Consider the following 25,808-nt stretch of genomic DNA (forward strand, 5'->3'; position numbering starts at 1 on the left):
ATGAGATGGTGGAAAGATGATGAATTCGATTTTATCCATGTTAAGTTTTAGAAACCTAGCAGAAAAGAAAGATGACATAGAGGACTGACGTTGTGGGATTCTGGTAAGTAATTAGGTGATATCAGGTCCACAGGTCCAGAGAGGTAGATCTGTGTGTCATCAGCATAGAGGTGATACTGAAAGCTGTGAGACCGAAGGTGTAGCTGGCCTAGAGCAGGGGTCCTAAAACTGAACCTTAGGGAGCACTGAAAGATAGGGGGCAAGATGAGGGGGTGGTGTATGAGTGGGAGATGCTGAATGTCCTATCCAGTCACACACTGGACCTCATCTTCACTCGCCTCTGCTTCCTATCTAACCTCTCTAACTCACCTCTTCCTCTCTCTGACCACAACCTTCTCACATTCTCTTCCCTCTCCACTCCATGTCTAAAATCCCCACCCCACAAACTTTCACACCCTCGCAGAAATCTTAAACATCTTGACCTACATTCATTCTCTGAATCCCTCCTCCCTCTCACAGATATAATTCCTTACACAATGCGGATGACGCTGCAGCTCTATATAACACCACAATAGCTGTAGCTTTGGAATCTGCTGCCCCCTTACACATACCAAAGCTCGCAAAATCAACAGACAGCCCTGGCACACCAGCCTGACCAAAGAACTGAGGCGAGCTTCCAGAGCTGCTGAGCGCAGATGGAAAAGATCCCACTCCAACGAGTACTTCATCGCATTCAAACAGTCCCTCACTACTTCCAAGACAAAACTCGCCACAGCTAAACAAACCTACTTCTCATCTCTCATATCCTCCCTTTCTCATAACTCTAAACAGTTATTCAACACCTTCAATCCTCTCCTCCGTCCCCCACACCTCCTCCCGCCCTACTTATCTCAGCTGACGACTTTGCCTCATTTTTCAAGTAGAAGATTGATAACATCAGAGACAGTTTTGGTCAACAACCCCCAGAGCCCTTCCTCCCGACTTCCCAGCCCTCCGCCTCCAACACCAACTTCTCCACCATTACAGAACATCAACTCTCCACTCTACTCTCTAGATCGCATCTCACCACCTGTGCACTTGACCCGCTCCCATCCCACTTCATCCCAAACCTCACCACAGTCTTCATCCCAACCCTAACCCATCTCTTCAACCTATCACTAACAACTGGTGTTTTCCCCTCAAGCTTTAAACATGCCTCCATCACACCTATCCTCATAAAGCCTTTTCTAGACCCATCCTCTGTATCTAGCTATCGCCCTATATCACTTCTCTCCTATGCCTCCAAGCTACTGGAACAACAAGTCTACCTTGAACTGTCCTCCCATCTCTCTTCTTGCTCCCTCTTTGACCGCTTACAATCTGGCTTCCGGTCACACCATTCCACTGAAACTGCCCTAACTAAGGTCACCAATGACCTCTTAACTGCCAAGAGCAAGTGACACTACCCTGTTCTCCTCCTCCTCGACCTGTCGGCTGCCTTGGACACAGTGGACCATTCCCTATTATTACAGACCCTCTCATCCCTTGGCATCACAGACTTGGCCCTATCCTTGATCTCATTATACCTAACAGACCGGACATTCAGCGTCTCCCACTCACACACCACCTCCTCACCTCGCCCACTATCTGTGGGACTCCCACAAGGTTCAGTCCTAGGGCCCCTGCTCTTCTCCATTTACACCTTTGGCCTGGGAAAGATCATAGAATCTCATGGCTTTCAGTATCATCTCTATGCTGATGACACACAGATCTACATCTCTGGAGCAGATATCACCTCCCTACTAACCAGAATCCCTCAATGTCTGTCCACTATTTCATCCTTCTTCTCCGCTAGATTTCTCAAACTTAACATGGACAAAACAGAATTCATCGTATTTCCCCCATCTCACATGACCCCCCCCAAAGAATCTATCCATTACAGTAAATGGCTGCCCACTCTCCCCAGTCCCACAAGCTCGCTGCCTCGGTGTAATGCTTGATGCTGATCTCTCCTTCAAACCACATATCCAAGCCCTTTCCACTTCCTGCTGACTTCAACTCAAAAATATTTCACGAATCCGTACATTCCTCAACCGAGAATCTGCAAAAACCCTGGTGCATGCCCTCATCATCTCTCGCCTTGACTACTGCAACCTCCTGCTCTGTGGCCTCCCCTCTAGCACTCTCCTAGCACTTTCCAATCTATTCTAAACTCTGCTGCCTGACTAATCCACCTGTCCCCCCGCTATTCCCCGGCCTCTCCCCTCTGTCAATCCCTTCACTGGCTCCCCATTGCCCAGAGACTCCAGTACAAAACCCTAACCATGACGTACAAAACCATCCACAACCTGTCTCCTCCATACATCTGTGACCTCATTTCCTGGTACTTTCCTGCACGCAACCTCCGATCCTCACAAGATCTCCTACTCTACTCCCCTCTTATCTCCTCTTCCCACAATCGTATACAAGATTTCTCTCGCGTATCACCCCTACTCTGGAACCCTCTACCACAACACATCAGACTCTCGCCTACCATCGAGAGCTTCAAAAAGAGCCTGAAGACCCACCTCTTCCGACAAGCCTACAACCTGCAGTAACCACCGATCGACCAAACCACTGCATGACCAGCTCTATACTCGCCTACTGTATTCTCACACATCGCTTGTAGATTGTGAGCCTTTGTGGGCAGGGTCCTCTCTCCTCCTGTACCAGTTATGACATGTATTGTTTAAGATTATTGTACTTGTTTTTATTATGTATACCCCTCTTGACATATAAAGCGCCATGGAATAAATGGCGCTATAACAATAAATAATAATAATCTGCTAGGTATGTCAGATCCAAGATCGGGCCAAGTCTGTGATGCCAAGAGATGAGAGTGTCTGTAGTAATAGGGAATGGTCCACTGTGTCAAAGGCTGATGACAGGTGCAGGAAGAGTAGGACAAAGTAGTGTTGCTTGGGTTTGGCAGTTAGTAGATTGTTTGAAATTATGCTGTTGGAAGCCAAGTTGTAAGCGGTCAAAAAAGGAGCAGGAGGATAGATTTGAGGACAGTTCAAAATGGATGTGTTGTTCCACTTGTTTTGAGGCACAGGGGAGAAGTGATATGGGGTGGTAGCTATACACAAAGGATTGGTCAAGGGAGGACTTTTTAAGGATGGGAGTGATCAAGGTATGTCATTTGTTAGTGACAGGTTGAAGTGGTGGCTTAGTTTTGGGGTGAAGACTGTTGTAAGGTTTGGAATGAGGTGGGATGGGATGGAGTCAAGTTCACAGGTTGTGAGATGTGATTTGGAGCGTAAAGAGGAAAATTGATCTTCTGTGATGGTGAAGTTGGTTTTGGAGGAGGAGAGTTGAGTAGTTATGAGGAGGAACTGTGGGGACTTTAGGCAAAAGCTTTACCTTATGTTGTCAATCTTCTGCTTAAAGAATGAGACAAAGTCTTCAGCTGAGATGAGTGCATAGGGAGGGGGAGCTGGGGACAAGTGGAGAATTGAATGTACTGAATAGCTGTTTAGTGTTGTGAGACAGCGAAGATATGAAAGATGAGAAGTAGGTTTGTTTTGCTGCAGTGACAAAGTGCATGGCATTTTGACAAATTCTTTTACTGGATAGGCTACTCGATTCACTCTATTTGGTAGCCTCACATGGGTATGCCTTGTTGATGAGGGACAGAATGTGCTCCAATGGATGGAATGCTCTGCATAAAATTACCTCTCCTCCTCTTTGTCCACCTTAACATCACACACAGTACAGTCCTCATAAGTGGCACCCCAATTACCCTTTTTTCCCCCGTGTCACAACTCTCCAACCGCCCAACTGACTGTGGGGAACCACAGATGGGCAAGTCTTCAGAACTGCTTGCACATTCTATTCCATGGGTATCATAGTTCTGCTATAAAGATTCGCAGACTCAAAAGGTGTAGCATCTGCACCGATAGGCAAATTTTTTTGCAGTTGGATCCAAGGCTGGACAAATTAGGATCTGAGCAGAATTCAGACCCTCGTCACCAGACGTTAACCCCCAGGGATGTAGGTGATCCAATCCTGATGCGTCTTAGATACCTGAGGCACAAGTGGATTGTACTTTATTATCAGGACAGGAAGAGGAGTATGGTGATTCTCAGGGTAAGGAATTGGAAAACAGAGAGGATGATGATTAGGTTGTAGATGCCATGTGCTGTGAACCCAGAGGCACGCAGCTGAGTAGCTCATCAGAGCAGGTGTGTAAGGTTTCCAGATGTTCAATAAAGCCTGTTTTGCCCTTGTTTAAGATGGAGTCTGGTACTTCGCCCTGTCCTTGAACTTCCTGTCACTTCTGTTATTTAAGTCCGGGTCGGGAAATACTCATTGCCTGGGTATTTTGTTGCTGTTGGCTTCTGAGCTTCCTTCTGGCTTGCCTCTGGAGTTCCTGCTGCTGCTTGTTCACTCTGTGCTCTGCCTCATCACTTCAAGCTGCGTTCAGTCCTCTGTGCTGCTTCCTGATCCTGGTGGTGGTTACCTTTTTTCTAAACTTTAAAAAAAAAGCAGCTAAATATTTCTGGTTCTGCTGTGGTCCGTAAGAATTTCTGCCATCTCTATTAACTGTGTACTAATTCTTGGACTGTTCTGTGTGGGCTACTGTGCTCAACTTGAGCAAGACTTTTCAGCCCAAAAAGAGGTACACTGAAAAACCTTCTCCTTGTTGTGCTCCACCTGCATATTTCTGGACTTCCATGAAAGGTGTCAGCTTCACTGTCTGTCTATTTCTGGACCACCACGTAGGAGTGCTGGTCGCACTCTTGTTTCTTATAACTGCTGGACTTGCTTGTATTAGCAGTCGCACCCCGCTATCATAGTTGCTGGATATTTCTGTTTTGTGCTGTGCACTTTGCTGTAATTTCAGGATTGTCTGTTAGCTTATGTTATTCTCCTTGCTTTGTTAAATACAGTTTGTCTCAATTTTGGTCTCAGTTTTGTTTTATCCCACGCAATCAGATTCCATAGTACCTTTAGAATTGTTACAAGGTGGAGGAGGAGGAAATCGAGTAGGTTACCTTACGACTTCACACACAGACAGTGATTGATGCAACCACAACAAGCACTGCATCCTCGGTCATAACTTTGGCTGTGGCCCTTTTATGAGACCACAAAGGATGACTCAACTCATGTTATCTGCCAACTTTGTAAAAAAAAACTACTAAGTAGAGGTTAAAAATCCAATAATTTGCCTATTACATACAGGCTTGCAGGGTGCTTGGAGATGGAGAACTAAACCACTACACACCATAAGAAGGATAATTAAACTAATATACAACAGGGCTTGTCAAAATAAACTACTAAATACATAAAGTTGGATAACTAAAACAGTACACACAAGAAGATGGAGAACTAGACTATGAGACAACAGAGCTTGAAGAAATAAAATACTAAACACCTAAAGTTGGATAACTAAAACAATACACACCAGAATATGGAGAACTAAACTACTAGACAACAGGGTTGGAGAACTAAACTGTTAAAAACTTAGTTTTGGAGATGTAAACCACTACACACCAAGGGATGGTAAAATAGAACACTAGACACCAAGATGTCACTAGACAGCAAATCTTGGAATCCCCAAGGCTTGCGGCACAAACCTCTGTATGTAACCCTACCTCCACTGCGTCTGCCTTCTTTACCTCCTATAGGTACGCCCAGGGCCAGACTGGCCATCGGGCAGTTCTGGCAAATGCCAGAAGGGCCGGTGGCAGTAGTGGGCCGCTCGAGTGTGCCGCTGTCGGCACACTCCCCCCGCTGTCGGCACACTCCCGACCCCACATTCAACTATACCATGACGCCGGTACAGTTGAATGCAATGATGGAGGAGAGAGCGTCTGCTGTCGCTCCCTCTCCCATCATTCCCCGTTCTGCCTGCCGCTGACACTGCGGGTGCGCGATGATGTCATATCATCACGCACCTGCTGTGTGACCGTGCGGGCAGACTGCAGCTGCTGAGACCAAAGCCAGGAGCAGCGCGGGGCAAGAGGAAAGTTGAGTAGAGTGTTTGTTTTTTTATTATTATTATATATCAATGAGTGATAACTGGATTGTGGGGCTATTGGGGGGGCTGCATTACATTCTATGGGGCTGGGCTGCATTATATTGTATGGTGGCTGTGCTGCATTACATCCTATGGGAACTGGGTGCATTACATTCTATGGGGGCTGTGCTGTATTACATTCTACGGGGGCTGGCTGCATTACATTCTATGGGGACTGGCTGCATTACATTCTATGGGGGCTGGCTGCATTAATTTACATTCTATGGGGACTGGCTGCATTACATTCTATGGGGGCTGTGCTGCATTACATTCTACGGGGACAGGCTGCATTACATTCTATGGGGTCTGTGCTGCATTACATTCTATGGGGGCTGTGCTGTATTACATTCTATGGGGGCTGTGCTGCATTACATTCTATGGGGGCTGTGCTGTATTACGTTCTATGGGGGCTGGCTGCATTACATTCTATGGGGACTGGCTGCATTACATAATATGGGGGCTGTGCTGCATTACATTCTATGGGGGCTGTGCTGCATTACATTCTATGGGGCCTGTGCTGTATTACATTCTATGGGGCCTGTGCTGTATTACATTCTATGGGGGCTGGCTGCATTACATTCTATGGGGCTGGGCTGCATTACATTCTATGGGGCTGTGTTGCATTGCATTCTATGGGGACTGGCTGCATTACATTCTATGGGGTCTGTGCTGCATTACATTCTATGGGGGCTGTGCTGTATTACATTCTATGGGGGCTGTGCTGCATTACATTCTATGGGGCTGGGCTGCATTACATTCTTTGGGGGCTGGCTGCATTACATTCTATGGGGGCTGGCTGCATTACATTCTATGGGACTGGCTGCATTACATTCTATGGGGCCTGTGCTGTATTACATTGTATGGGGCTGGGCTGCATTACATTCTATGGGGCTGTGCTGCATTACATTCTATGGAGGCTGGCTACATTACATTCTATGGGGACTGGCTGCATTACATTCTATGGGGACTGAGCTGTAATGCTGGATACAGCTGTAATTATATGTTATATAGTCGTGTTACACTCCCCTCACTTCTTGTAACCTACAAGTGTACAAAGATATCATACAGTCACCATGTGACAAGTGGGCCTGTGTGACTTCAAATGCCAGGACTGAATTTTAGTCTCAGTCCAGCCCTGGGTACGCCACCTGTGCCCTCAACCTCTCCCTTAATGAGACACACTTTCCAACAGTGTAGAGACTATGCCCCCCACCACTGTAATGCGCAGCCAGGGAAAACAACAATCAGGCAGTGTTTAAATTCATGTCTTGGAGAAAGCATTCACACGGCTCAGGCGATGTGGACAGCAATAAAGGCTAAGTTAGAGCAATGGCTGTCTCCACTGAACCTGGAGTCAGTATAGGCCATGTGCGATAATGGTGCAAACCTGGTGGCGGATCTATGCCAGGCAACCTCACACACATGCCTTGTATGGCTCACGTCCTCAACCTGGTGGTACAGCAATTTCCCAGCCACTGTGTGCTCATTTCTTACATCTACACCACTTGTGGTCATCGACTTACCTTGCTACAGAGGTCTTTCGGGCTGCCGGTTAAACGGTTGATATGCGCTATACTGTGGAATTACACTGTGCACATGTTGCAGTGATGACCCCGGGTAAAGTATGACATTTTTTATTGTCTGTCCCACGCAATGCGAACATGTAACAAATGATGATTGCGGAGTGGGCACAGATGAAGGACTTCTGCACACTTCTGCACAGTTTTGAAATGGCTAACAAGATGATTAGCAGTGATGTTGCCCATCATCAGCATCACTATTCTGGTCATCTACATGCTGGAGCATGCTTTAAATAGTCTGCAGGAGGAGGTGGTGCTCGCAGAGGAAGAAGCAGAGGAGGATGCAGAAATGTTAACAATATCTCTGACTTTTGGACTGTCATCGCACAGGCATTCCATGGGAGGGTGAATCATAGCGATCGAGGGGGCTCAAGGTACCAAACTATTAGTAAAGGCACAGGAGCCAAGGAAAAAATGAAGGAGGATGAGGAAGAAGAGGTGATGCAACAGTCAGGAGATGAAGAGGATAATGAATATCTATCTGTTGTCCATGATTGGCAGGAGAGGACAGCGGAAGCAAGCTTAAGTCTTTCCCCACCACCAACACACCATATACACCACCAACGCACCATGACACATGAGTGCCTTCTTGTTGCACTATCTGCAACATAATTGTTGGCTGTATTATTAGGATTAGAAATAGTGCTGATTACTGGGATGCCACTCTGTTAGATCCGCGAAACAAAAGTAAATTTAGCCAGATCCTTCACCCCCTCAGAAAGAACGTGCACATGCTGGAGTATCGAAACATGTTTGTAGACAATCTTAGGAATTATTTTTCACAAGACAGCAGTGAGGCACACAGTGTGTATCACAGTTTTATAATTCCAACCACGGTAACGTTGAGTTGTCAATGCAAAAACATTAGCAGCAGCAGTGTAAGTGTAGGAGGCAGCACGGTGGCGCAGTGGTTAGCACAGCAGCCTTGCAGCACTGGAATTCTGGGTTAAAACCACACCAAGGACAACATCTGCAAAGGAGTTTGTATGCTCTCCCCATGTGTGCGTGGGTTTACTCCGGTTACTCTGGATTTCTCCCACATTGCAAAGATATACTGATAAGAAATTTGGATTGTGAGCTCCAATGGGGACAGTGCCAAAAATGTCTGTGAAGCGCCATGTAATTAATTTCACTATATACGTGAGTAAAATAAAAAAAAAATAAAATAAGCAATTTCTTAGACCAGCCATTGTACCAGCAGAACAGAGTACAAATCTGACACAAAATGAATGACTGGAAAAGATGGGGGTTTGGACCCTTTGTATTTTGGCCATCAAAAATGGAATAGTGGCCTGAGCTTGCCAGTCATGCCCTGGATATTTTGTCATGAACGGCAGACAGCGTTCTCTTAGAATGTATGTTTATCGCAGCTGGTGGTGTCCTGATGGTTAAGTGCATCTGCCTGTCCCCTGAAAGTGTAGACTGTCTAACTTTCACAAAGATGAACGAGTCATGAACCTCCATTGACTTTTGCACCCCAGTTGCAGACTGGGCAGACTAGGTGATGGTGTTGTTTTTGGTGTGCTGCATTGATCTCACATTATTGCAGTCTTTGACACCTTTGTCATGGCTTCTGTGCCTGCTGTTGCTACTGCTGCTGATGTTACAAACAATTTTATGAAATGTGGAGACCAAGTTGGGTCTCAATCTGGTGGGCTGCCTGTAGTGGAAGGGGTGTCAAACCCCCATTCTTCTATTTCCCTATGTGGAAATTGATAATGTCTACAAAGCGCTATGGAATTAATGACGCTATAGTGAGTAAAATAAATTGAGGCCACCTTAGTGGTGTCTGCCCCTAATTTTTGAAAATGTGTCTTGCCTGAATTTGGCAGGGCTCTCAGATCACCAGGCCTACACCTGTCACTCACCCTCCTATTACTGCTCAATGTTTAAGCAATAAATGCTGCTCCAAGCTATGTCCCAGGCCTTGTCACATGCTGAAATGTGAAATGTGGCCTGCTGGCTGGAGCACCCAATTAGCACAAAGGATTTCTATACTGAAATGTAGCCTGCTTTCTGTAGCTTGCTATTAGTCAAAACAATTTAGATTCAGAAATGTGGACTCCTGGCTGGAGGAAAACTAGCAGCACTAAATATTTATATGATTAAATGTGGCTTTGTTTCAGGAACATGCTATTAGCACTAACAATTTTTATTTTCAAATGTGGACTCATGCAGGGCAAAAAGTCTTACCGGTAACGGTATTTTTTAGAGCCCGTGACAGCACCACGAGAGGGGATCCTCCTTTCTGGGACAGGAAACCTACAGATACAAAAGGGCGGCACCTCTTCCACGCATCAGTTGGATTACAAAGCTTGAGAGGACCATCATGATTAATGGCAACAAAATATGTACAATACTCTTATGGCTAATCAATTCACACACGTGAAAAACTATTAAGAGGAAGAAGTGCAAACCCACATGTGAAGGGAGAGAATCTAAGGGTGCTGTCATGGGTGGCAAAAAAATACAGTTACCGGTAAGTAACTAAGACTTTATTCGGTCTCCCATGACAGCACCACGAGAAAATTACAAAGAGGTAATAACTGCCTTAGGGAGGGACTACAGCCTGCAGCACCCTTATACTGAAGGTGAGATCTGCGGAAGCACTCATATCCAATCTATAATGATTAAAAAAGGTGGAAGGAGAAGACCAAGTAGCTGCCTTACATATTTGGTCGATGGAGACTTCCATCCTCTCTGCCCATGAGGCTGTCATGGTTCAAGTTGAATGTGCACTCGCTTTTTCGGAGCCGGCCTGCCACTTGATGTATACACTAGAGAAATAGCCTCCCTAATCCACCTAGCTAAAGTGCCCTTTGACACTCTAAAGGTACTGTCACACTAGACGATATCGCTAGCGATCCGTGACGTTGCAGCGTCCTCGCTAGCAATATCGTCCAGTGTGACAGGCAGCAGCGATCAGGCCCCTGCTGGGAGATCGCTGGTCGGGGAAGAAAGTCCAGAACTTTATTTCGTCGCTGGACTCCCCGTAGACATCGCTGAATCGGCGTGTGTGACACCGATTCAGCGATGTCTTTGCTGGTAACCAGGGTAAACATCGGGTAACTAAGCACAGGGCCGCGCTTAGTAACCCGATGTTTAAACTGGTTACCATCCTAAAAGTAAAAAAACAAACACTACATACTTACCTACAGCCGTCTGTCCTCCAGCGCTGTGCTCTGCACTCCTCCTGCTCTGGCTGTGAGCGTCGGTCAGTGGTGACGTCACCGCTCTGCTTTCTGGCTGCCCGGCGCTCACAGCCAGACCAGAGAAGCAGAGCGCCGAGGACAGACAGCAGAAGGTAAGTATGTAGCGTTTGTTTTTTTACTTTTTAGGATGGTAACCAGGGTAAACATCGGGTTACTAAGCGCGGCCCTGCACCTTTCCTGGTGCCTTGAAAGGAAACAAACAAGGCATTGTTTAGTAGGATTGGGAAGGAAAGAAGCAAGAACTATCTCCTGTGACCTGTGAAACCAAGATGCTACCCTGGGCAAGTAAGCTGGATCCAGCCTAAGCACCACCCTGTCATCCAAGAACTGTGTATATGGAGGGAGTCTAGTCAGAGCCTGGATATCACTCACCCTCCATGCTGATGTTAATGCGACTAAGAAGGCTACCTTGAGGGACAGTACTTTCGCCGAGGCAGATGAAATGGACTTAATAGGGGCATCTGTCATGGCCGAGAGTACCAAGTTCAAGTCCCAGGGCATAAACTTTTCTCTATGTATGGGTCTGGACCTGCTTTCTGCTTTAATAAACCTGGAGACCCAGTAGTTATTAACAATGTTGTACTGGTGGAAAGACTCATGTCTAGACCCTTCTGAAGGAGCTGCAGGATCTGGCCTATTGGCACCCCTTCCCTGTTATGATCTGGTGGTTTAGGAGCAACATGGGATGAGCTCTGAAGGAAGTGGTACCTGTACTGACCGCAGTCCCTAAGCTCAACACAACACTAGAAGTAGCCGTGGGATGCTCCTGACACTCCCTAGGCACCTCGTCACAGCCTGAGAACTAACTACCCCTAAAGATAGAAACAGGAAAACTATCTTGCCTCAGAGAAAATCCCCAAAGGATAGATAACCCCCACAAGTAATGACTGTGAGTGGAGAGGGAAAAGACATACACAGAATGAAACCAGGATGAGCACAGGAGGCCAGTCTAGCTAGATAGATAGGACAGGATGGAATACTGTGCGGTCAGTATAAAACACTACAAAAAATCCACACAGAGTTTACAAAAATCTCCACACCTGACTAAAGGTGTGGAGGGTAAATCTGCTTCCCAGAGCTTCCAGCTACACAGAATTAATTCATACTGACAAGCTGGACAAACATAGAAAGCACAGAACGGATAAGTCCACAACCTGTGGACAGAAAAGAGCAAGCAAGGACTTAGCTTTGCTGAACTGGTCAGGATAACAGGGAAATCCAAAGAGATGTGAATCCAACCAGGAACCATTGACAAGTGGCACTGGCTGAAGAGAGAGCCAGGCATAAATAGCCGAGCAGAAAAACAATCAGTAGAAGCAGCTGCAGACTGCTAAATCCAAGGAGCAGCCATACCACTTAAAACCACCGGAGGGAGCCCAAGAGCAGAACTCACAAAAGTGCCACTTACAACCACCAGAGGGAGCCCAAGAGCGAAATTCACAACACTTCCCCAGCTCTAAACTCTGAGGTAGCTAGAAACTTTCTCCATGTCCAAGCATAGATCCTGGTTGTAATTGCCTTCCTACTTTTTAGAAGGGTAGCTACCAAATTGGGGCAGAATCCTCTATCTTTGAGTAACGCCCTTTCAAATTCCACGCTGTCAGGTGGAGTCCCGTCATTTGTGGATGGCAGACTGGGCCCTGGGAGAGGAGATCCAAATGTTCTGGTAATACCCAATGGTTGGAAACTGACATGGTCCTTAGCCATGAGAACCATGCCCTTCTCGGCCAAAAATGGGGCAATCAGTATAACTGTTGCCCTGTCTTCCCTGACCTTCCTCACTACCCGAGGAAACAGGGATAAGGGGGGGGAATGGCGTAGGCCAGATTGAAGTCTCACTTCATCAAGAAGGCATCCACCACTAGGGAACTCTCTCTGGGGTTCAGAGAACAAAATTGTTTCACTTTCCTGTTCCTCCTGGTGGCGAAGAGGTCCACGTCCGGCCAACCCCACATCCGCACAACCTGGTTGAAAATAGCACCTTTCAGAGACAATTCTCCCTGCCTTTGCAGATGGCAGTTCAAAAAGTCTGCCCTGGCATTGTTCTTTCCTTTTATGTGTAGTGCAGTCAAAGATAGAAAATGCTCCTCTGCTAACTGAAACAGGTGCTCTGTTACTTTCATAAGGGGTCTGGATCAAGTCCCACCTCAAGGTTTGTAGCCGGGACTTTTTAATATTCAATAACCAGCTCAAATGTTCCAGAGTGGACATTGTCCTCTCTATCTGAACCAGACAATGGTCAGCTGACCTGCCTACAATGAGAAAATCATCCAGGTAGGGAATGATGATTTAGTTAACACCCAAGGGGCAACTGGAAGGCCAAAGGGGAGAACCCTAAACTGGAAATGTTGGACCGAACCTCCCATGGATACTGCCACCCTGAGGAACCGCTGATGATCTATGTGAATAGGCACAAGGTAGTATGCATCTTTCAGATCTAATACCACCATAAAACAGTTTTCAAAAGCCAGCTTTATTGCAGAGCCAATTGATTGTATCTTGAAGGGGCATATTCTCAGGAAGTTATTCAGTGCTCTAAGATTAATGATAGTCCTGAAAGAACCATCTGGTTTCATAACCAAAAATAGAGGGGAGTAGAATCCTCTACCTTTCTCCGATTCCAGAACCTCTATCAGGACCCCCTTATGACACAGTTCACGGATCTCCACCTCCAGGGCAGATTCCTCTGAGGGAGCTCCTCCCCCTTGAATTCCGGGTCAGCAGGTCATGGCCCGGGCACCTCCCTCCCCTGGAACCGCACGCCCCCAGCGCTGCATGCAGTGCCGCTCCTTAGCGGATGCTGGGTCAACGAACCCGGCAGCCAAGATGCACCCCAGGCCCCGCCTCCGATGCTTTCCAATGGCAACCTCAGTCGAGGACGCCAACGTGTCAGAGGACCGCCCAGGATGCGTCACCAGTTGAGCCCCTGGCCCCGTCACCAAGCACACCCCCAGGCACCACTGGACCCAGATGCCCAGAGCCCCAGTAGCATGCCACACACGGCGGGAGCCACCCAGATCCAAGGGGAATACTTGCCTTCCGGCACTGGCCCTCTGGAGATGGTAATCCTCTAGATACCGCACGACCTGCTCGCTCACAGACATGCAATCCATCCTTGACCACTGTGGCGCTTCCAGGAACCCCACACTAGCCAGGGCAGGGGACCCCCGCTACCTAAACCGACCGGCGGGGCCTGGGATCCATTGACTCCTCACAAGGTATCTGTAGGGACAGGGTCCTCATCAGGGACAGGAAACCAACTGATGCATGGGAGAGGTGCAGCCCTTTTGTATCTGTAGGTTTCTTGTCCCTGTGCGGATCCCCTCTCTCGTGGTGCTGTGATGAGAGACCGAATGAAATATTACCAGCACAAAATATTTTTCTGGAGAAATGTGGCCTTACTTCTGGACCACAGTATTACCACAAAGAATTTATATTATGAAATGTGGACTCCTGCCTCGGCCAAAATATTACCACCTCACATGATTTGCCACTTAAGCACAGTTTCATCACAAATGATTTGGAGTAGCAAATGGGGCTTCCGGAAACTGCCACACAGTATTTACACAATCTACTTCAATGCTGGAAGATCCATTTCACACATGACAGGATCCTATCTACTGTATTTCACTGACAAGTTCACTTTCAGCAGCAGCTCTAGCGCAGGCAGTGGCGTAGGAAGAGGGGTGCGGGGGGGGGCGGTCCGCCCCGGGCGGCACAATGCTGGGGGCGGCCGGCGCTGCAGAAGAAGATAAAAAAAAAAAAAAAAAAAAAAAAAAGACGCCCCTTTAAATCTTCGGGCGGCGCCGTCCGCCGCCACGACCAGGGCCAGCTCCCCCCACCCCCGGGTCCCGCCCCCGCCCCCCGCTCTATACTCACCTCTCCTGGTTCCTGCGGCGCCGGCAGCTGCAGCCTCCTCTGACTCTGCGACGTCTCAGAGCAGAGGGCGCGATGACGTCACTACTGTGCGCGCCGCTCTGCCTCTCTGTCCTGAGCGTCGCAGAGCCGGAGAGACGCTGACTGCACCGGACCTGCGCTGGGAACGGGAGAGGTGAGGATTTTACTTTTTTTTTTTTTCTTTATTTCTGACTGTCTGGGGCTGGGGCAATACTGGAGACCATGGGGCAGATTGCTGGACACACTGGGGCAATACATGAGACCATGGGGCAGATTGCTGGACACACCGGGGCAATACTGGAGACCATGGGGCAGAATGCTGCACACACTGGGGCAATACAGGAGACCATGGGGCAGATTGCTGGACACACTGGGGCAATACTGGAGACCATGGGGCAGAATGCTGGACACACTGGGGCAATACTGGAGACCATGGGGCAGAATGCTGGACACACTGGGGCAATACTGGAGACCATGGGGCAGAATGCTGGACACACTGGGGCAATACTGGAGACCATGGGGCAGAATGCTGGACACACTGGGGCAGTACAGGAGACTATGGGGCAGAATGCTGGACACTCTGAATACTGGAGACCATGGGGCAGATCTCAGGACACATTGAGGCAATGCTGGAGACCCTGGGGCAGACTTCTGGACATACTGGGGCAATACTGGAGACCATGGGGCAGATTGCTGGACACACCGGGGCAATACTGGAGACCATGGGGCAGAATGCTGGACACACTGGGGCAGTACAGGAGACTATGGGGCAGAATGCTGGACACTCTGAATACTGGAGACCATGGGGCAGATCTCAGGACACATTGAGGCAATGCTGGAGACCCTGGGGCAGACTTCTGGACATACTGGGGCAATACTGGAGACCATGGGGCAGATTGCTGGACACACCGGGGCAATACTGGAGACCATGGGGCAGAATGCTGGACACACTGGGGCAGTACAGGAGACTATGGGGCAGAATGCTGGACACACTGGGGCAATACTGGAGACCCTGGGGCAGATTGCTGGACACACTGGGGCAATACTGGAGACCCTGGGGCAGATTTCTGGACACATTGAGGCAATGCTGGAGACCCTGGGGCAGACTTCTGGACACACTGGGGCAATGCTGGACACTGGGGCAGATTGCTGGACACACTGGGGGTAATATACTGGACACACTGGGGCAATGCTGGACATTGGGGGTAATATGCTGGACACACTGGGGCAGACTGCTGGACACACTGGGGAAAGGCTGGACACTGGGGCAGATTGCTGGACACACTGAGGGCAGATTGCTGGACACACTGGGGGTAATATGCTGGACATACTGGGGCAGATTGCTGGACACACTGGGGGTAATATGCTGGACACACTGGGGCAGATTGCTGGACAACATGGGGGTAATATGCTGGACACACTGGGGCAGATTGCTGGACAACATGGGGGTAATATGCTGGACACACTGGGGGCAGGACTTGAGGCATGGGCAGAATGTAGATACGGGGCATGATTGGAGACACGGGGCAGGATTGGATCATGGGGCAGGACGGATACGATGGAGGCTGGTGGGGCAGGATGGGGAGATCATATGGGGTAGAATGGATACTCATGAGGGCAGGATACGACAACATATGGCTGGAGCCAGGAATGAGATAAACGGGGCCAGGGTGGGGAATATTATTACCATAGGGGATAATTAAGGGATATTGTTACTGCAGTGATGTATTTATTTTATTTTTTGAGTATACTGTTTTAAATGGGGGGGGCGGTCCTGTTACTGTGCAGAGTGACACTATATCACCTTTTTTTCTTCATGTGGTGTAATGTAGAAGTTGTGAAAAATTAAGTAATGTGTTCTGCAAGCGGAGCTCTAGATAACGGTGTTATTTCCTGCAGAAACGAGTCCTGGCTGGAAGGAATGATGGCGGTCTGTGCTGGATAAAAGATGAAGGACTTCACCTAGAGACGTCACTGGTGAGTCAGTGTTACCTATACACTGACACTATACACTGTATACTATATAGAGGTCCTGTGTATAATGTCACCAGTGATCTCTGTATTACCTCTACACAGACACTGCATACTAAGTACAGATCTCCTGTGAATACTGGCACTTATGGTGATAGTATTGTGGTTTTTTTTTTTTATTACTGATCAGTATTGTAGTATTCAGTCACTATGTGGTGGTAATATGTGGTCTGGAAATGGTGCGGTGGTATTTGTCCCTTGTATGTAGTATTATTCGGTCACTATGTGGCCTGGTCATGGTGTGGTGGTATTAAGTCACAGGTGTGGCATGTGGGGGTGACACCATTAGGCCCAGTTTAAGTTCTACAAAACAGGAAAACCATTTTTGGTAACCTTTGTGTGTATTGAGCTGGGGGGGGGGGCGCCAAACTCGGGAACAGCCCCGGGCGGCAAAAGCTCTAGCTACGCCTCTGAGCGCAGGACTGACCTCTCTGTACTGTGACACTGAGCACGTGGTGCCAGCAAAACAAGATGTCCGCTTTTTATATGGCCAGGGACATGTGAATTCGGCAACCAATCACAGAAGACCTTGTGTCATGATGTTGTGGATGGTTTCTGCACCCTGTTTGGTTGCCGTAATCAACACACAGTGGAAAAAAAAAGCACGCAATTCTCCTGTAATCTCTTCAGATGCTCCTTTAACCCCTCCACACCCCCTCTCCTCATCAAACACGTCCCCCCATCTCCACCGCTCATCACATAGAACCACTATCCTAGCCAAAGTCATTCAAAAGCATTAGTGGAAAAACGACTGAACGTAGACCAACTTTTGCCATCTTTGAGTAAAAATGCTCGTGAAAGCGATCATGAATCCGAATGTGCTACGTTCGTGCTTAATTTGAGATTGGCGAACATTTTCCAGACACATTCGCTCATCTCTAGTAGAGAGGACGATCTTCGAAAATTGAAATATACAAGTAAAGTCTAAACTACAAAGTAATATGTTTTTATTATACCTCTATACGTTTAATACTTATTTATTTTCTGTATTTGTTCTCTTATGACTCCTTGTGAAAACCACACTTTAGATACTAATATCAATTTTTATGCATTTGCTTTAAAAACAATTCCAATTTGGCACATAATCTAATGAAGCTACCTGCATGTATAAAGTGCTGAGTGGCATTATGACATTATGTGCCAGCTGTCTAGTTTCAGAAAATATATACAAACTGGGAGTCTAATATCAACTTTTTATTTTGTAATTTTGATTTTATTTATACTTGACAAGAGTGCGAAATTTTACCTGTTTTTATCGATATTGATCGTAGTGTTTAGAAGGCAGAGAGAGGGAGGCGTCCCTCCGCTCTCTGATAGGCGTCCCAGCGATGCTTGAACCCGATAGATGCCATGTTGACTCGACATCGTCATGACGACATCCAGGTTACCAGGCTCTAGCTAGCTTGTGCGAGAGCAGAAGTGACAAGCATTGCAATGCATTATAACAGCTATCAGACTGCTGAAAGTGAAAGTCCGATAAAGGGACTAAGTGAAAAAGTAAAAATCAAAAATTGTAGAAGCATTTTTTTAATACAAAAAAACCTCACAAAATAATTTTAAAAAATACATATTGTACCCATACATTTTTTTATCTAAAAAACAAAAAAGTACACGTTTGGTAACGCCGCGTCCGGAATGACCCGCCGCATAAAAGCTGCAATACAACTCCATCAGCGGAAAAATAAAAAAGCTATAGCTCTCAGAATAAAAGCGATGCAAAAATAATTATTTTTTCTATAAAATAGTTCTTTGGGTTTTTTTTGTAAAAGCACCAAAACATTAAAAAACTATATAAATGTGTTAGCGCTGTAATTGTACTGACCCGAAGAATAAAGCGGTAATGTTCATCTTACCACATGTGGAACAGAATAAAGAATAAACAAAAAAATCCTAAATAGCTGGCTACTGTTCATTCTGCCTCCCAAAAATCGAAATAGGAAGTGATCAAAAAATGTTGTGTCCGAAAATGGTACCAATAAAAACGTCAACTCGTCCTGCAAAAAAACATACCTCCCATGACTCTGTCAGCAGAAATATGGAAAAATGTTAGCTTTCTAAAAGCGTTTTTTAGTGTGTGATAGCAGCCAAACATAAAAAACGGATATAAATCTGGTATCGCTGTAATTGCACCGACCCATTGAATAAATTCGCCTAATCATTTAAACTGCAAGAGGAACGGCATAAAAAATAAATAAAACCTGCTGTTCATATTTTCATTATTCCTGCCAAAAATCGCAGTAAAACTTAGCTCACATTTGTCCAATGCTGACTGCTTACACCGGAGATTCAGTGTAATTCTCTGAAATATGTGATTCAGACGGAACCCAAGGTGGAAGATTCCCTATAATGAGGCAAATGGAGGCACTGGCCATGCCTGCTGGCCTATGATCTAACAGTGTCTGACTTTTTAGGATTGCTTAATCCTAAAACCACCACTGAACAGAGGCCAGATGGGAGTCCAAAGTAACTCTGCTGTCTCAATATAGTTAAATGATCCCTCAGGGTTTCCTCTGAATCACATCACATGAAGATTTAAATGGAAACCCCAAAGTAAGTGCTCAGCGTAGACGCAGAATAAATTTGATCCAAAATGTTTTGTGAAATGTTCCCAACAAAAGCTTCAAATCAATCCACAAAAAAAAAACAAGTCCCCACTCAGATCCGTCATCTGTTAGTGGCAATTTAGGGGACTTCCACGGTACTGGTAGTACAAAGGCTGTGGAAAAGCAAAACGGCTCCTTGCCCCCCCAAAAGAAATTCAGGAAATCCAAATGCCCCCCTCCCTTATGAGCTCCAGTGTGCCTAAACTAAATTTAGCACCCACATGTTTGGCATTTCTGTAGTGATGAGAGCCCGCCTAATTTACAGGTGTGTGTCTCCAGAAGCATGAGCTAGGTATAACGTACTGGTCGCTACAATGTACGGCAGGGGTGTCAAACTGCATTCCTCGAGGGCCGCAAACAGGTCATGTTTTCAGGATTTCCTTGTATTGCACAAGGTGCTGGAATCATTCTGTGCAGGTGATTAAATTATCACCTGTGCAATACAAGGAAATCCTGAAAACATGACCTGTTTGCGGCCCTCGAGGAATGCAGTTTGACACCTCTGATGTACAATGATCTACAATGGCATTTTGCAATTTTCACTCAGCAACATCCACTACTGCTTGTTTATAGGAATCACCCATGGAGACAACACCTGTAGGGGGTATAATTTCCAAAATCAGATCACTTGAGGGGATTTTCTGCTCTCATAGCACTTAGGGGCTCTGTATATGGACTCAGCAAACTATTCAATGAAAATCTGCGCTCCAGGAGACATACAGCACTCCGTCTCTCCTGAGTCTCTCCGTATGGCCGGGATCACACATGCGAGAAACACGTCCGTGTCTCGCATGTGAAATCCAAGCTCTGGTGCCGGCACTTCGGAGCAGAGCGCGCGGCTCCATGTGTTGCTATGCAGCCGCACGCTCCGCTCCATAGTGCCGGCGCCAGAGCTTCGATTTCACATGCGAGACACGGACATGTTTCTCGCATGTGTGATCCCGGCCTATGGCTCAGCAGTCATGTTCAGACAGAAACAACATTTTGGTGCTAAAAATGTAATTATTTTTTGTTCACTGCCCAATGGTATAAAAATGTACATATTGTGAGTTTGTAAAGACAAATGCAGACACTGCTATATTTTAGAACAGCCCAATGTTCATTTTTTGTTATTTTCTGTAAAGCACTTAAAAATTATATACATTTCTCTTCATGTTTTGAATTAGAAAACAGTGTGCACTGCTCCCAATGCATGGAAATAAAAACTAGTGTAAAGATTTTTTAACACACTTCTATTATTTGGAACACTACTGTATGTGAATAGTGTAAGGGGTTACAGAGACTGTTTCATGCTCTAACAGCCTAAACCCATTCTGGTTAAAAGTTGGTATTACTTACTGTGTATGTATATATATATATATATATAGTACAGACCAAAAGTTTGGACACACCTTCTCATTTAAAGATTTTTCTGTATGACTATGAAAATTGTACATTCACCCTGAAAGCATCAAAACTATGAATTAACACATGTGGAATTATATACTTGACAAAAAAGTGTGAAACAACTGAAATTATGTCTTACATTCTAGGTTCTTCAAAATAGCCACCCTTTGCTTTGATGACTGCTTTGCACACTCTTGGCACTCTCTTGATGAGCTTTAAGAGGTAGTCACCGGAAATGGTTTTCACTTCACAGGTGTGCACTGTCAGGTTGAATAAGTGGGATTTCTTGTCTTATAAATGGGGTTGTGACCATCAGTTGTGTTGTGCAGAAGTCTGGTGGATACACAGCTGATAGTCCTACTGGATAGACTGTTAGAATTTGTATTATAGCAAGAAAAAAGCAGCTAAGTAAAGAAAACCGAGTGGCCATCATTATTTTAAGAAATGAAGGTCAGTCAGTCCGAAAACTGGGAAAACTTTGAAAATGTCCCCAAGTGCAGTGGCAAAAACCATCAAGCGCTACAAAGAAACTGGCTCACATGAGGACTGCCTCAGGAAAGGAAGACAGAGTCACCTCTGCTTCTGAGGATAAGTTTATCCGAGTCACCAGCCCCAGAAATCGCAGGTTAACAGCAGCTCAGATTAGAGACCAGGTCAATGCCAGACAGAGTTCTGGCAGCAGACACATATCTACAACAACTGTTAAGCAGCAGGCCTTCATTGGTAAAATAGCTGCTAGGAAACCACTGCTAAGGACAGGCAACAAGCAGAAGAGACTTCTTTGGGTTAAAGAACACAAGGAATGAACATTAGACCAGTGGAAATCTGTGCTTTGGTCTGGTGAGTCCAAATTTGAGATCTTTGGCTCCCACCATTGTGTCTTTGTGCGACGCAGAAAAGGTGAACGGATGGACTCTACATGCCTGGTTCCCACCGTGAAGCATGGAGGAGGAGGTGTGATGGTGTGGGGGTGCTTTGCTGGTGACACTGTTGGGAATTGAAGGCATACTGAACCAGCATGGCTACCACAGCATCTTGCAGCGGCATTCTATTTCATCCGGTTTGCGTTTAGTTGGACCATAATTTATTTTTCAACAGGACAATGACCCCAAACACACCTCCAGGCTGTGTACGGGCTATTTGACCAAGAAGGAGAGTGATGGGGTGCTACGCCAGATGACCTGGCCTCCACAGTCACCAGACCTGAACCCAATCGACATGGTTTGGGGTGAGCTGGACCGCAGAGTGATGGCAAAAGGGCCAACAAGTGCTAAGCATCTCTGGGAACTCCTTCAAGATTGTTGGAACACCATTCCCGGTGACTACCTCTTGAAGATCATCAAGAGAATGCCAAGAGTGTGCAAAGCAGCCATCAAAGCAAAAGGTGGCTACTTTGAAGAACCTAGAATATAAGAAATAATTTCATTTGTTTCACACTTTTTTGTTAAGTATATAATTCCACATGTGATAATTTATAGTTTTGATGCCTTCAGTGTAAATGTACAATTTTCATAGTCATGTAAATACAGAAAAATCTTTAAATGAGAAGGTGTGTCCAAACCTTTGGTCTGTACTGTATATATTGTCATGCCCTGTAATGCTGCTATGTTGTAATATGTGATGTACATATGTTAAAATGCAGGGCGAGTGCAATAGTTGATTTAGCCCACTAGAGGGGGACACAATAGTGTAAGTCAGTAGCCTGATGGAAACTAGTTAATATAGGAGGGGCCAACTGTGGGTAAGACAGAGTATTTCTTACATCTGAGTTAGTAGGGCCAGGGAGCACAGACAGGTCAGAAGAGGGCCTTAGAGCCCAGGCCAAGCAGTTGACCATGCAAAGTTTAAGTAAGGAGCCCAGTCATCCATGGCCTATGGGCGAAGGTCACAGCAGAGAAGGAATGCAAGGCAGCTCCAATATGTGGCAGTTAACTACGTGGGCTGATGCCCCTATGTCAGGGTCAAAATGGGCAGAACTCTTGAAAATAGTTAAGCTCACTAGAAGGAATGCTGCAGTACCGGACGAGTCGGTGCGTCCCGGGGACATTTTGGAAGAAGTGAGGGAAAACGCAGGGCAAGACAAGGATATATTCTGTTATGTTCCCTATGATGTTGTTGTAACTGAGCTGGATGTACTGAGAATGGAACCAAGTAAAACCGTTTATGTTAAGTTGGAACTGGTCTCTGACTCTCTTTGTTTGACGCCGTCAGGAAGAACCCCTCAGCAGATCAGAGAGGACCCTGATGGGTCAGAAAGCAGAACAAAAGGTACGCTACAAAGGGGACTTTGTGTGCATGTGACGGGAGACCAGGGCGAGAAGGAGCAACCTTTGTCAGCCATGACTACGGCCCTGGCCTCTCTTATAATAGCACAACATGTGCGGCATGAGTCCTGTTCATGAGTGCAGAGTGTAGCTTGTGCCTTATGTGTGAGGCTAGTCCCTGGTGTATATGCAGCACTGGTGCGCCATCTGTCCAGTGTGTGACATGTGTAATATGTATCTGATTGTGATCCATATATGGCTTGTGCCCAGTGTATGAGTGGGGTGTGTATGTCTTTTGCCATATATGTGAAAAGCACATGAGCAACAAGTGTACAATGTGTTCTATATGTCAGTGAACCACATATGTATGTGTCTGTCTGTCATGTGAGTGATCCATGAGTGGCATATGTCCTCTGAGTATAGGTTTTTATGCACCACTTTGTAGTGGATTTGGATGGAGGAATTCTGGAACTTGCAATTACTTAAATAGTGGAATAGTTGCAATTTTTTTCACTAACGGGAACACAGTATATTGCAAATAAAACACAATTAGATGCCACACTCTTTGTATACAGCTGTATACATTTCTTAGCAGTTTCCCTCTGTATAAGAAAGCACATTTTTCTATGCTTGCTTATACAGCTAAATAAATGGTAGCAGCCTATAATAGCGGAATTCTCAAACCACTAAGTACAAATTTCTCAACTTCTGAAAAAATGCAAAGTAAATAATATTGCTTTTATACTACACCTGGGCATAGGAGAGTAAGTGATTACATCCCACATATCAGTTTCGGTGTTTAGCCTCTGTATCCCACTGTAGACGTCCCCATTCTCATCGCGGCCACATATAACGTACAGTTTGCAATCAATACTGACTGCTGCTGCTCTTTCAACAGGTCTAATGAGAGGGTTCTGGCTCTCCCATGTCATCTCTGCTAGATCTAACTTTTCTACATCTGCAACGACACCCTCATCTGTGCTTCCACCAATGACATAGAGGTACAGTCCTATTCCCACAGCACAATGGCAGTTTCTAGAAATCTTCATAGGTGGCCCATCTCTCCAACTGTTATCAAAAGAATCATAAATGAGGACCCAGTCTATGCTGTACCATACAAAATCTCCACGGAAATATCCACCAGTCACAATCACCAGATTTCCTGTAATTAAAAAGAAAGAAAAATTAAATTATTATTTTTTCATTTACCTACAATTGTATTCAATTATTGCACTGATAGATTGTATTCTTTAATATGACTACCCTTATGGGAATAAAACCTAACACCTTCCTGACAAAACCCCATTTTAAAAATTTGACCTTGCGCTTTTTGTGGTAATAACTCTGTAATACTCCCAATTACAGTGGTTCAGAAACTGTTTCTTCATGACACTTTGTACTTTATGCTAGTTGTAAATTTAAGGTAAATTTAGTTAAGATTGTCGTTTATAAAAAATATTGGAAGTTGGTGAAAATTTGTAGATAGCCACACAAAATAGTCCAAAAAGAACATTCCCACTATGTCAAATTTACCTCAGCAACATTTTTAAATGGCCTTATATTTTGTTAGCAAGTTAAAACGGTTATAGGTTTAGCAGCAATTTTTCATTTTTTCTTGAAAATTTTAAAAATCTATTTATTTACAGATGTAGTGACATCAAAACTGAAAATATGTCAGAAAATCCTCAAAACTAATACTCTTTCAAAAACTGTTCCTTATTCAATACTGCATTCTGGAAGTTTGTTAATCCTTCATGTGCTTCACAGAAATTAATGCATGACGGAATGAAAAAAGGAAAAATTACATTCTTTCAACTAAAACGTTGCTTAAGTCTCACATTTTTCAGTTTCAAAAGATTTGATAAGAGAAAATACACTCAAAAATGTATTATGCAATTTTTACTGAACACACAGGTACTCCATATGTGGATAAAAAGTACTGTTTGGGCACATGGCATTGCATAAAAGGTGCGCTATTGGAACTCAATTTTTAGTGGAAAAAATTGTGGATGCCATGTCACATTTACAGTGCCACCAAAACGTAAAACATTTACCCAGGGCCGGCTCCAGGTTTTTGAGGGCTCCGGGTGAAAGAGTCTCAGTGGGCCCCCCTTTAACACATACCACGATTCATGATCGCATATAAACACTGCCATGTAGCATATAACACAGCCCACATAGTATATAACAGCCCATATAGTATATAGCACAGCCACATAGTATATAACACGGCCCACATAGTTTATAGAACAGCCCACGTACCATATAACAGCCCACGTAGTATATAGAACATCCATGTAGTATATAGAGACAGTTGCCCCATATAGTGCTGCACAAACGTTATGGCCCCATAGATGCTCCATACAGACACTTGCCCCATATAGTGCTGCACAAACGTTATGGCCCCATATAGACACTTGCCCCATATAGTGCTGCACAAACGTTATGGCCCCATGGATGCTCCATACAGACACTTGCACCATATAGTGCAGCAGAAACGTTGTGGCCCCATATAGACACTTGCCCCATATAGTGCTGCACAAACGTTATGGCCCCATACAGACACTTGCCCCATATAGTGCTGCACAAATGTTATGGCCCCATAAGATGCTCCATACAGACACTTGCCCCATATAGTGCTGCACAAATGTTATGGCCCCATAAGATGCTCCATATAGACACTTGCCTCATATAGTGCTGCACAAACGTTATGGCCCCATAAGATGCTCCATACAGACACTTGCCCCATATAGTACTGCACAAAAGTTATGGCCCCATAAGATGCACCATACAGA

General features: G+C 45.6%; 1 protein-coding gene across 1 annotated transcript in view; it reads right to left on the bottom strand.

Moving 5' to 3' along the window:
- Nucleotides 1–25,808, bottom strand: part of LOC138650904 (kelch-like protein 23) — a 93,970-nt gene that overhangs the window by 21,177 nt on the left and 46,985 nt on the right. The window contains exon 2 of the mRNA XM_069740780.1: nt 23,764–24,175. Within this exon, the coding sequence (XP_069596881.1) occupies nt 23,764–24,175 (412 nt within the window). The remainder of the gene's footprint in view (nt 1–23,763; nt 24,176–25,808) is intronic.

The sequence above is a fragment of the Ranitomeya imitator genome, chromosome 1 (assembly GCF_032444005.1).
Source record: "Ranitomeya imitator isolate aRanImi1 chromosome 1, aRanImi1.pri, whole genome shotgun sequence".
NCBI classification, from domain to species: domain Eukaryota; kingdom Metazoa; phylum Chordata; class Amphibia; order Anura; family Dendrobatidae; genus Ranitomeya; species Ranitomeya imitator.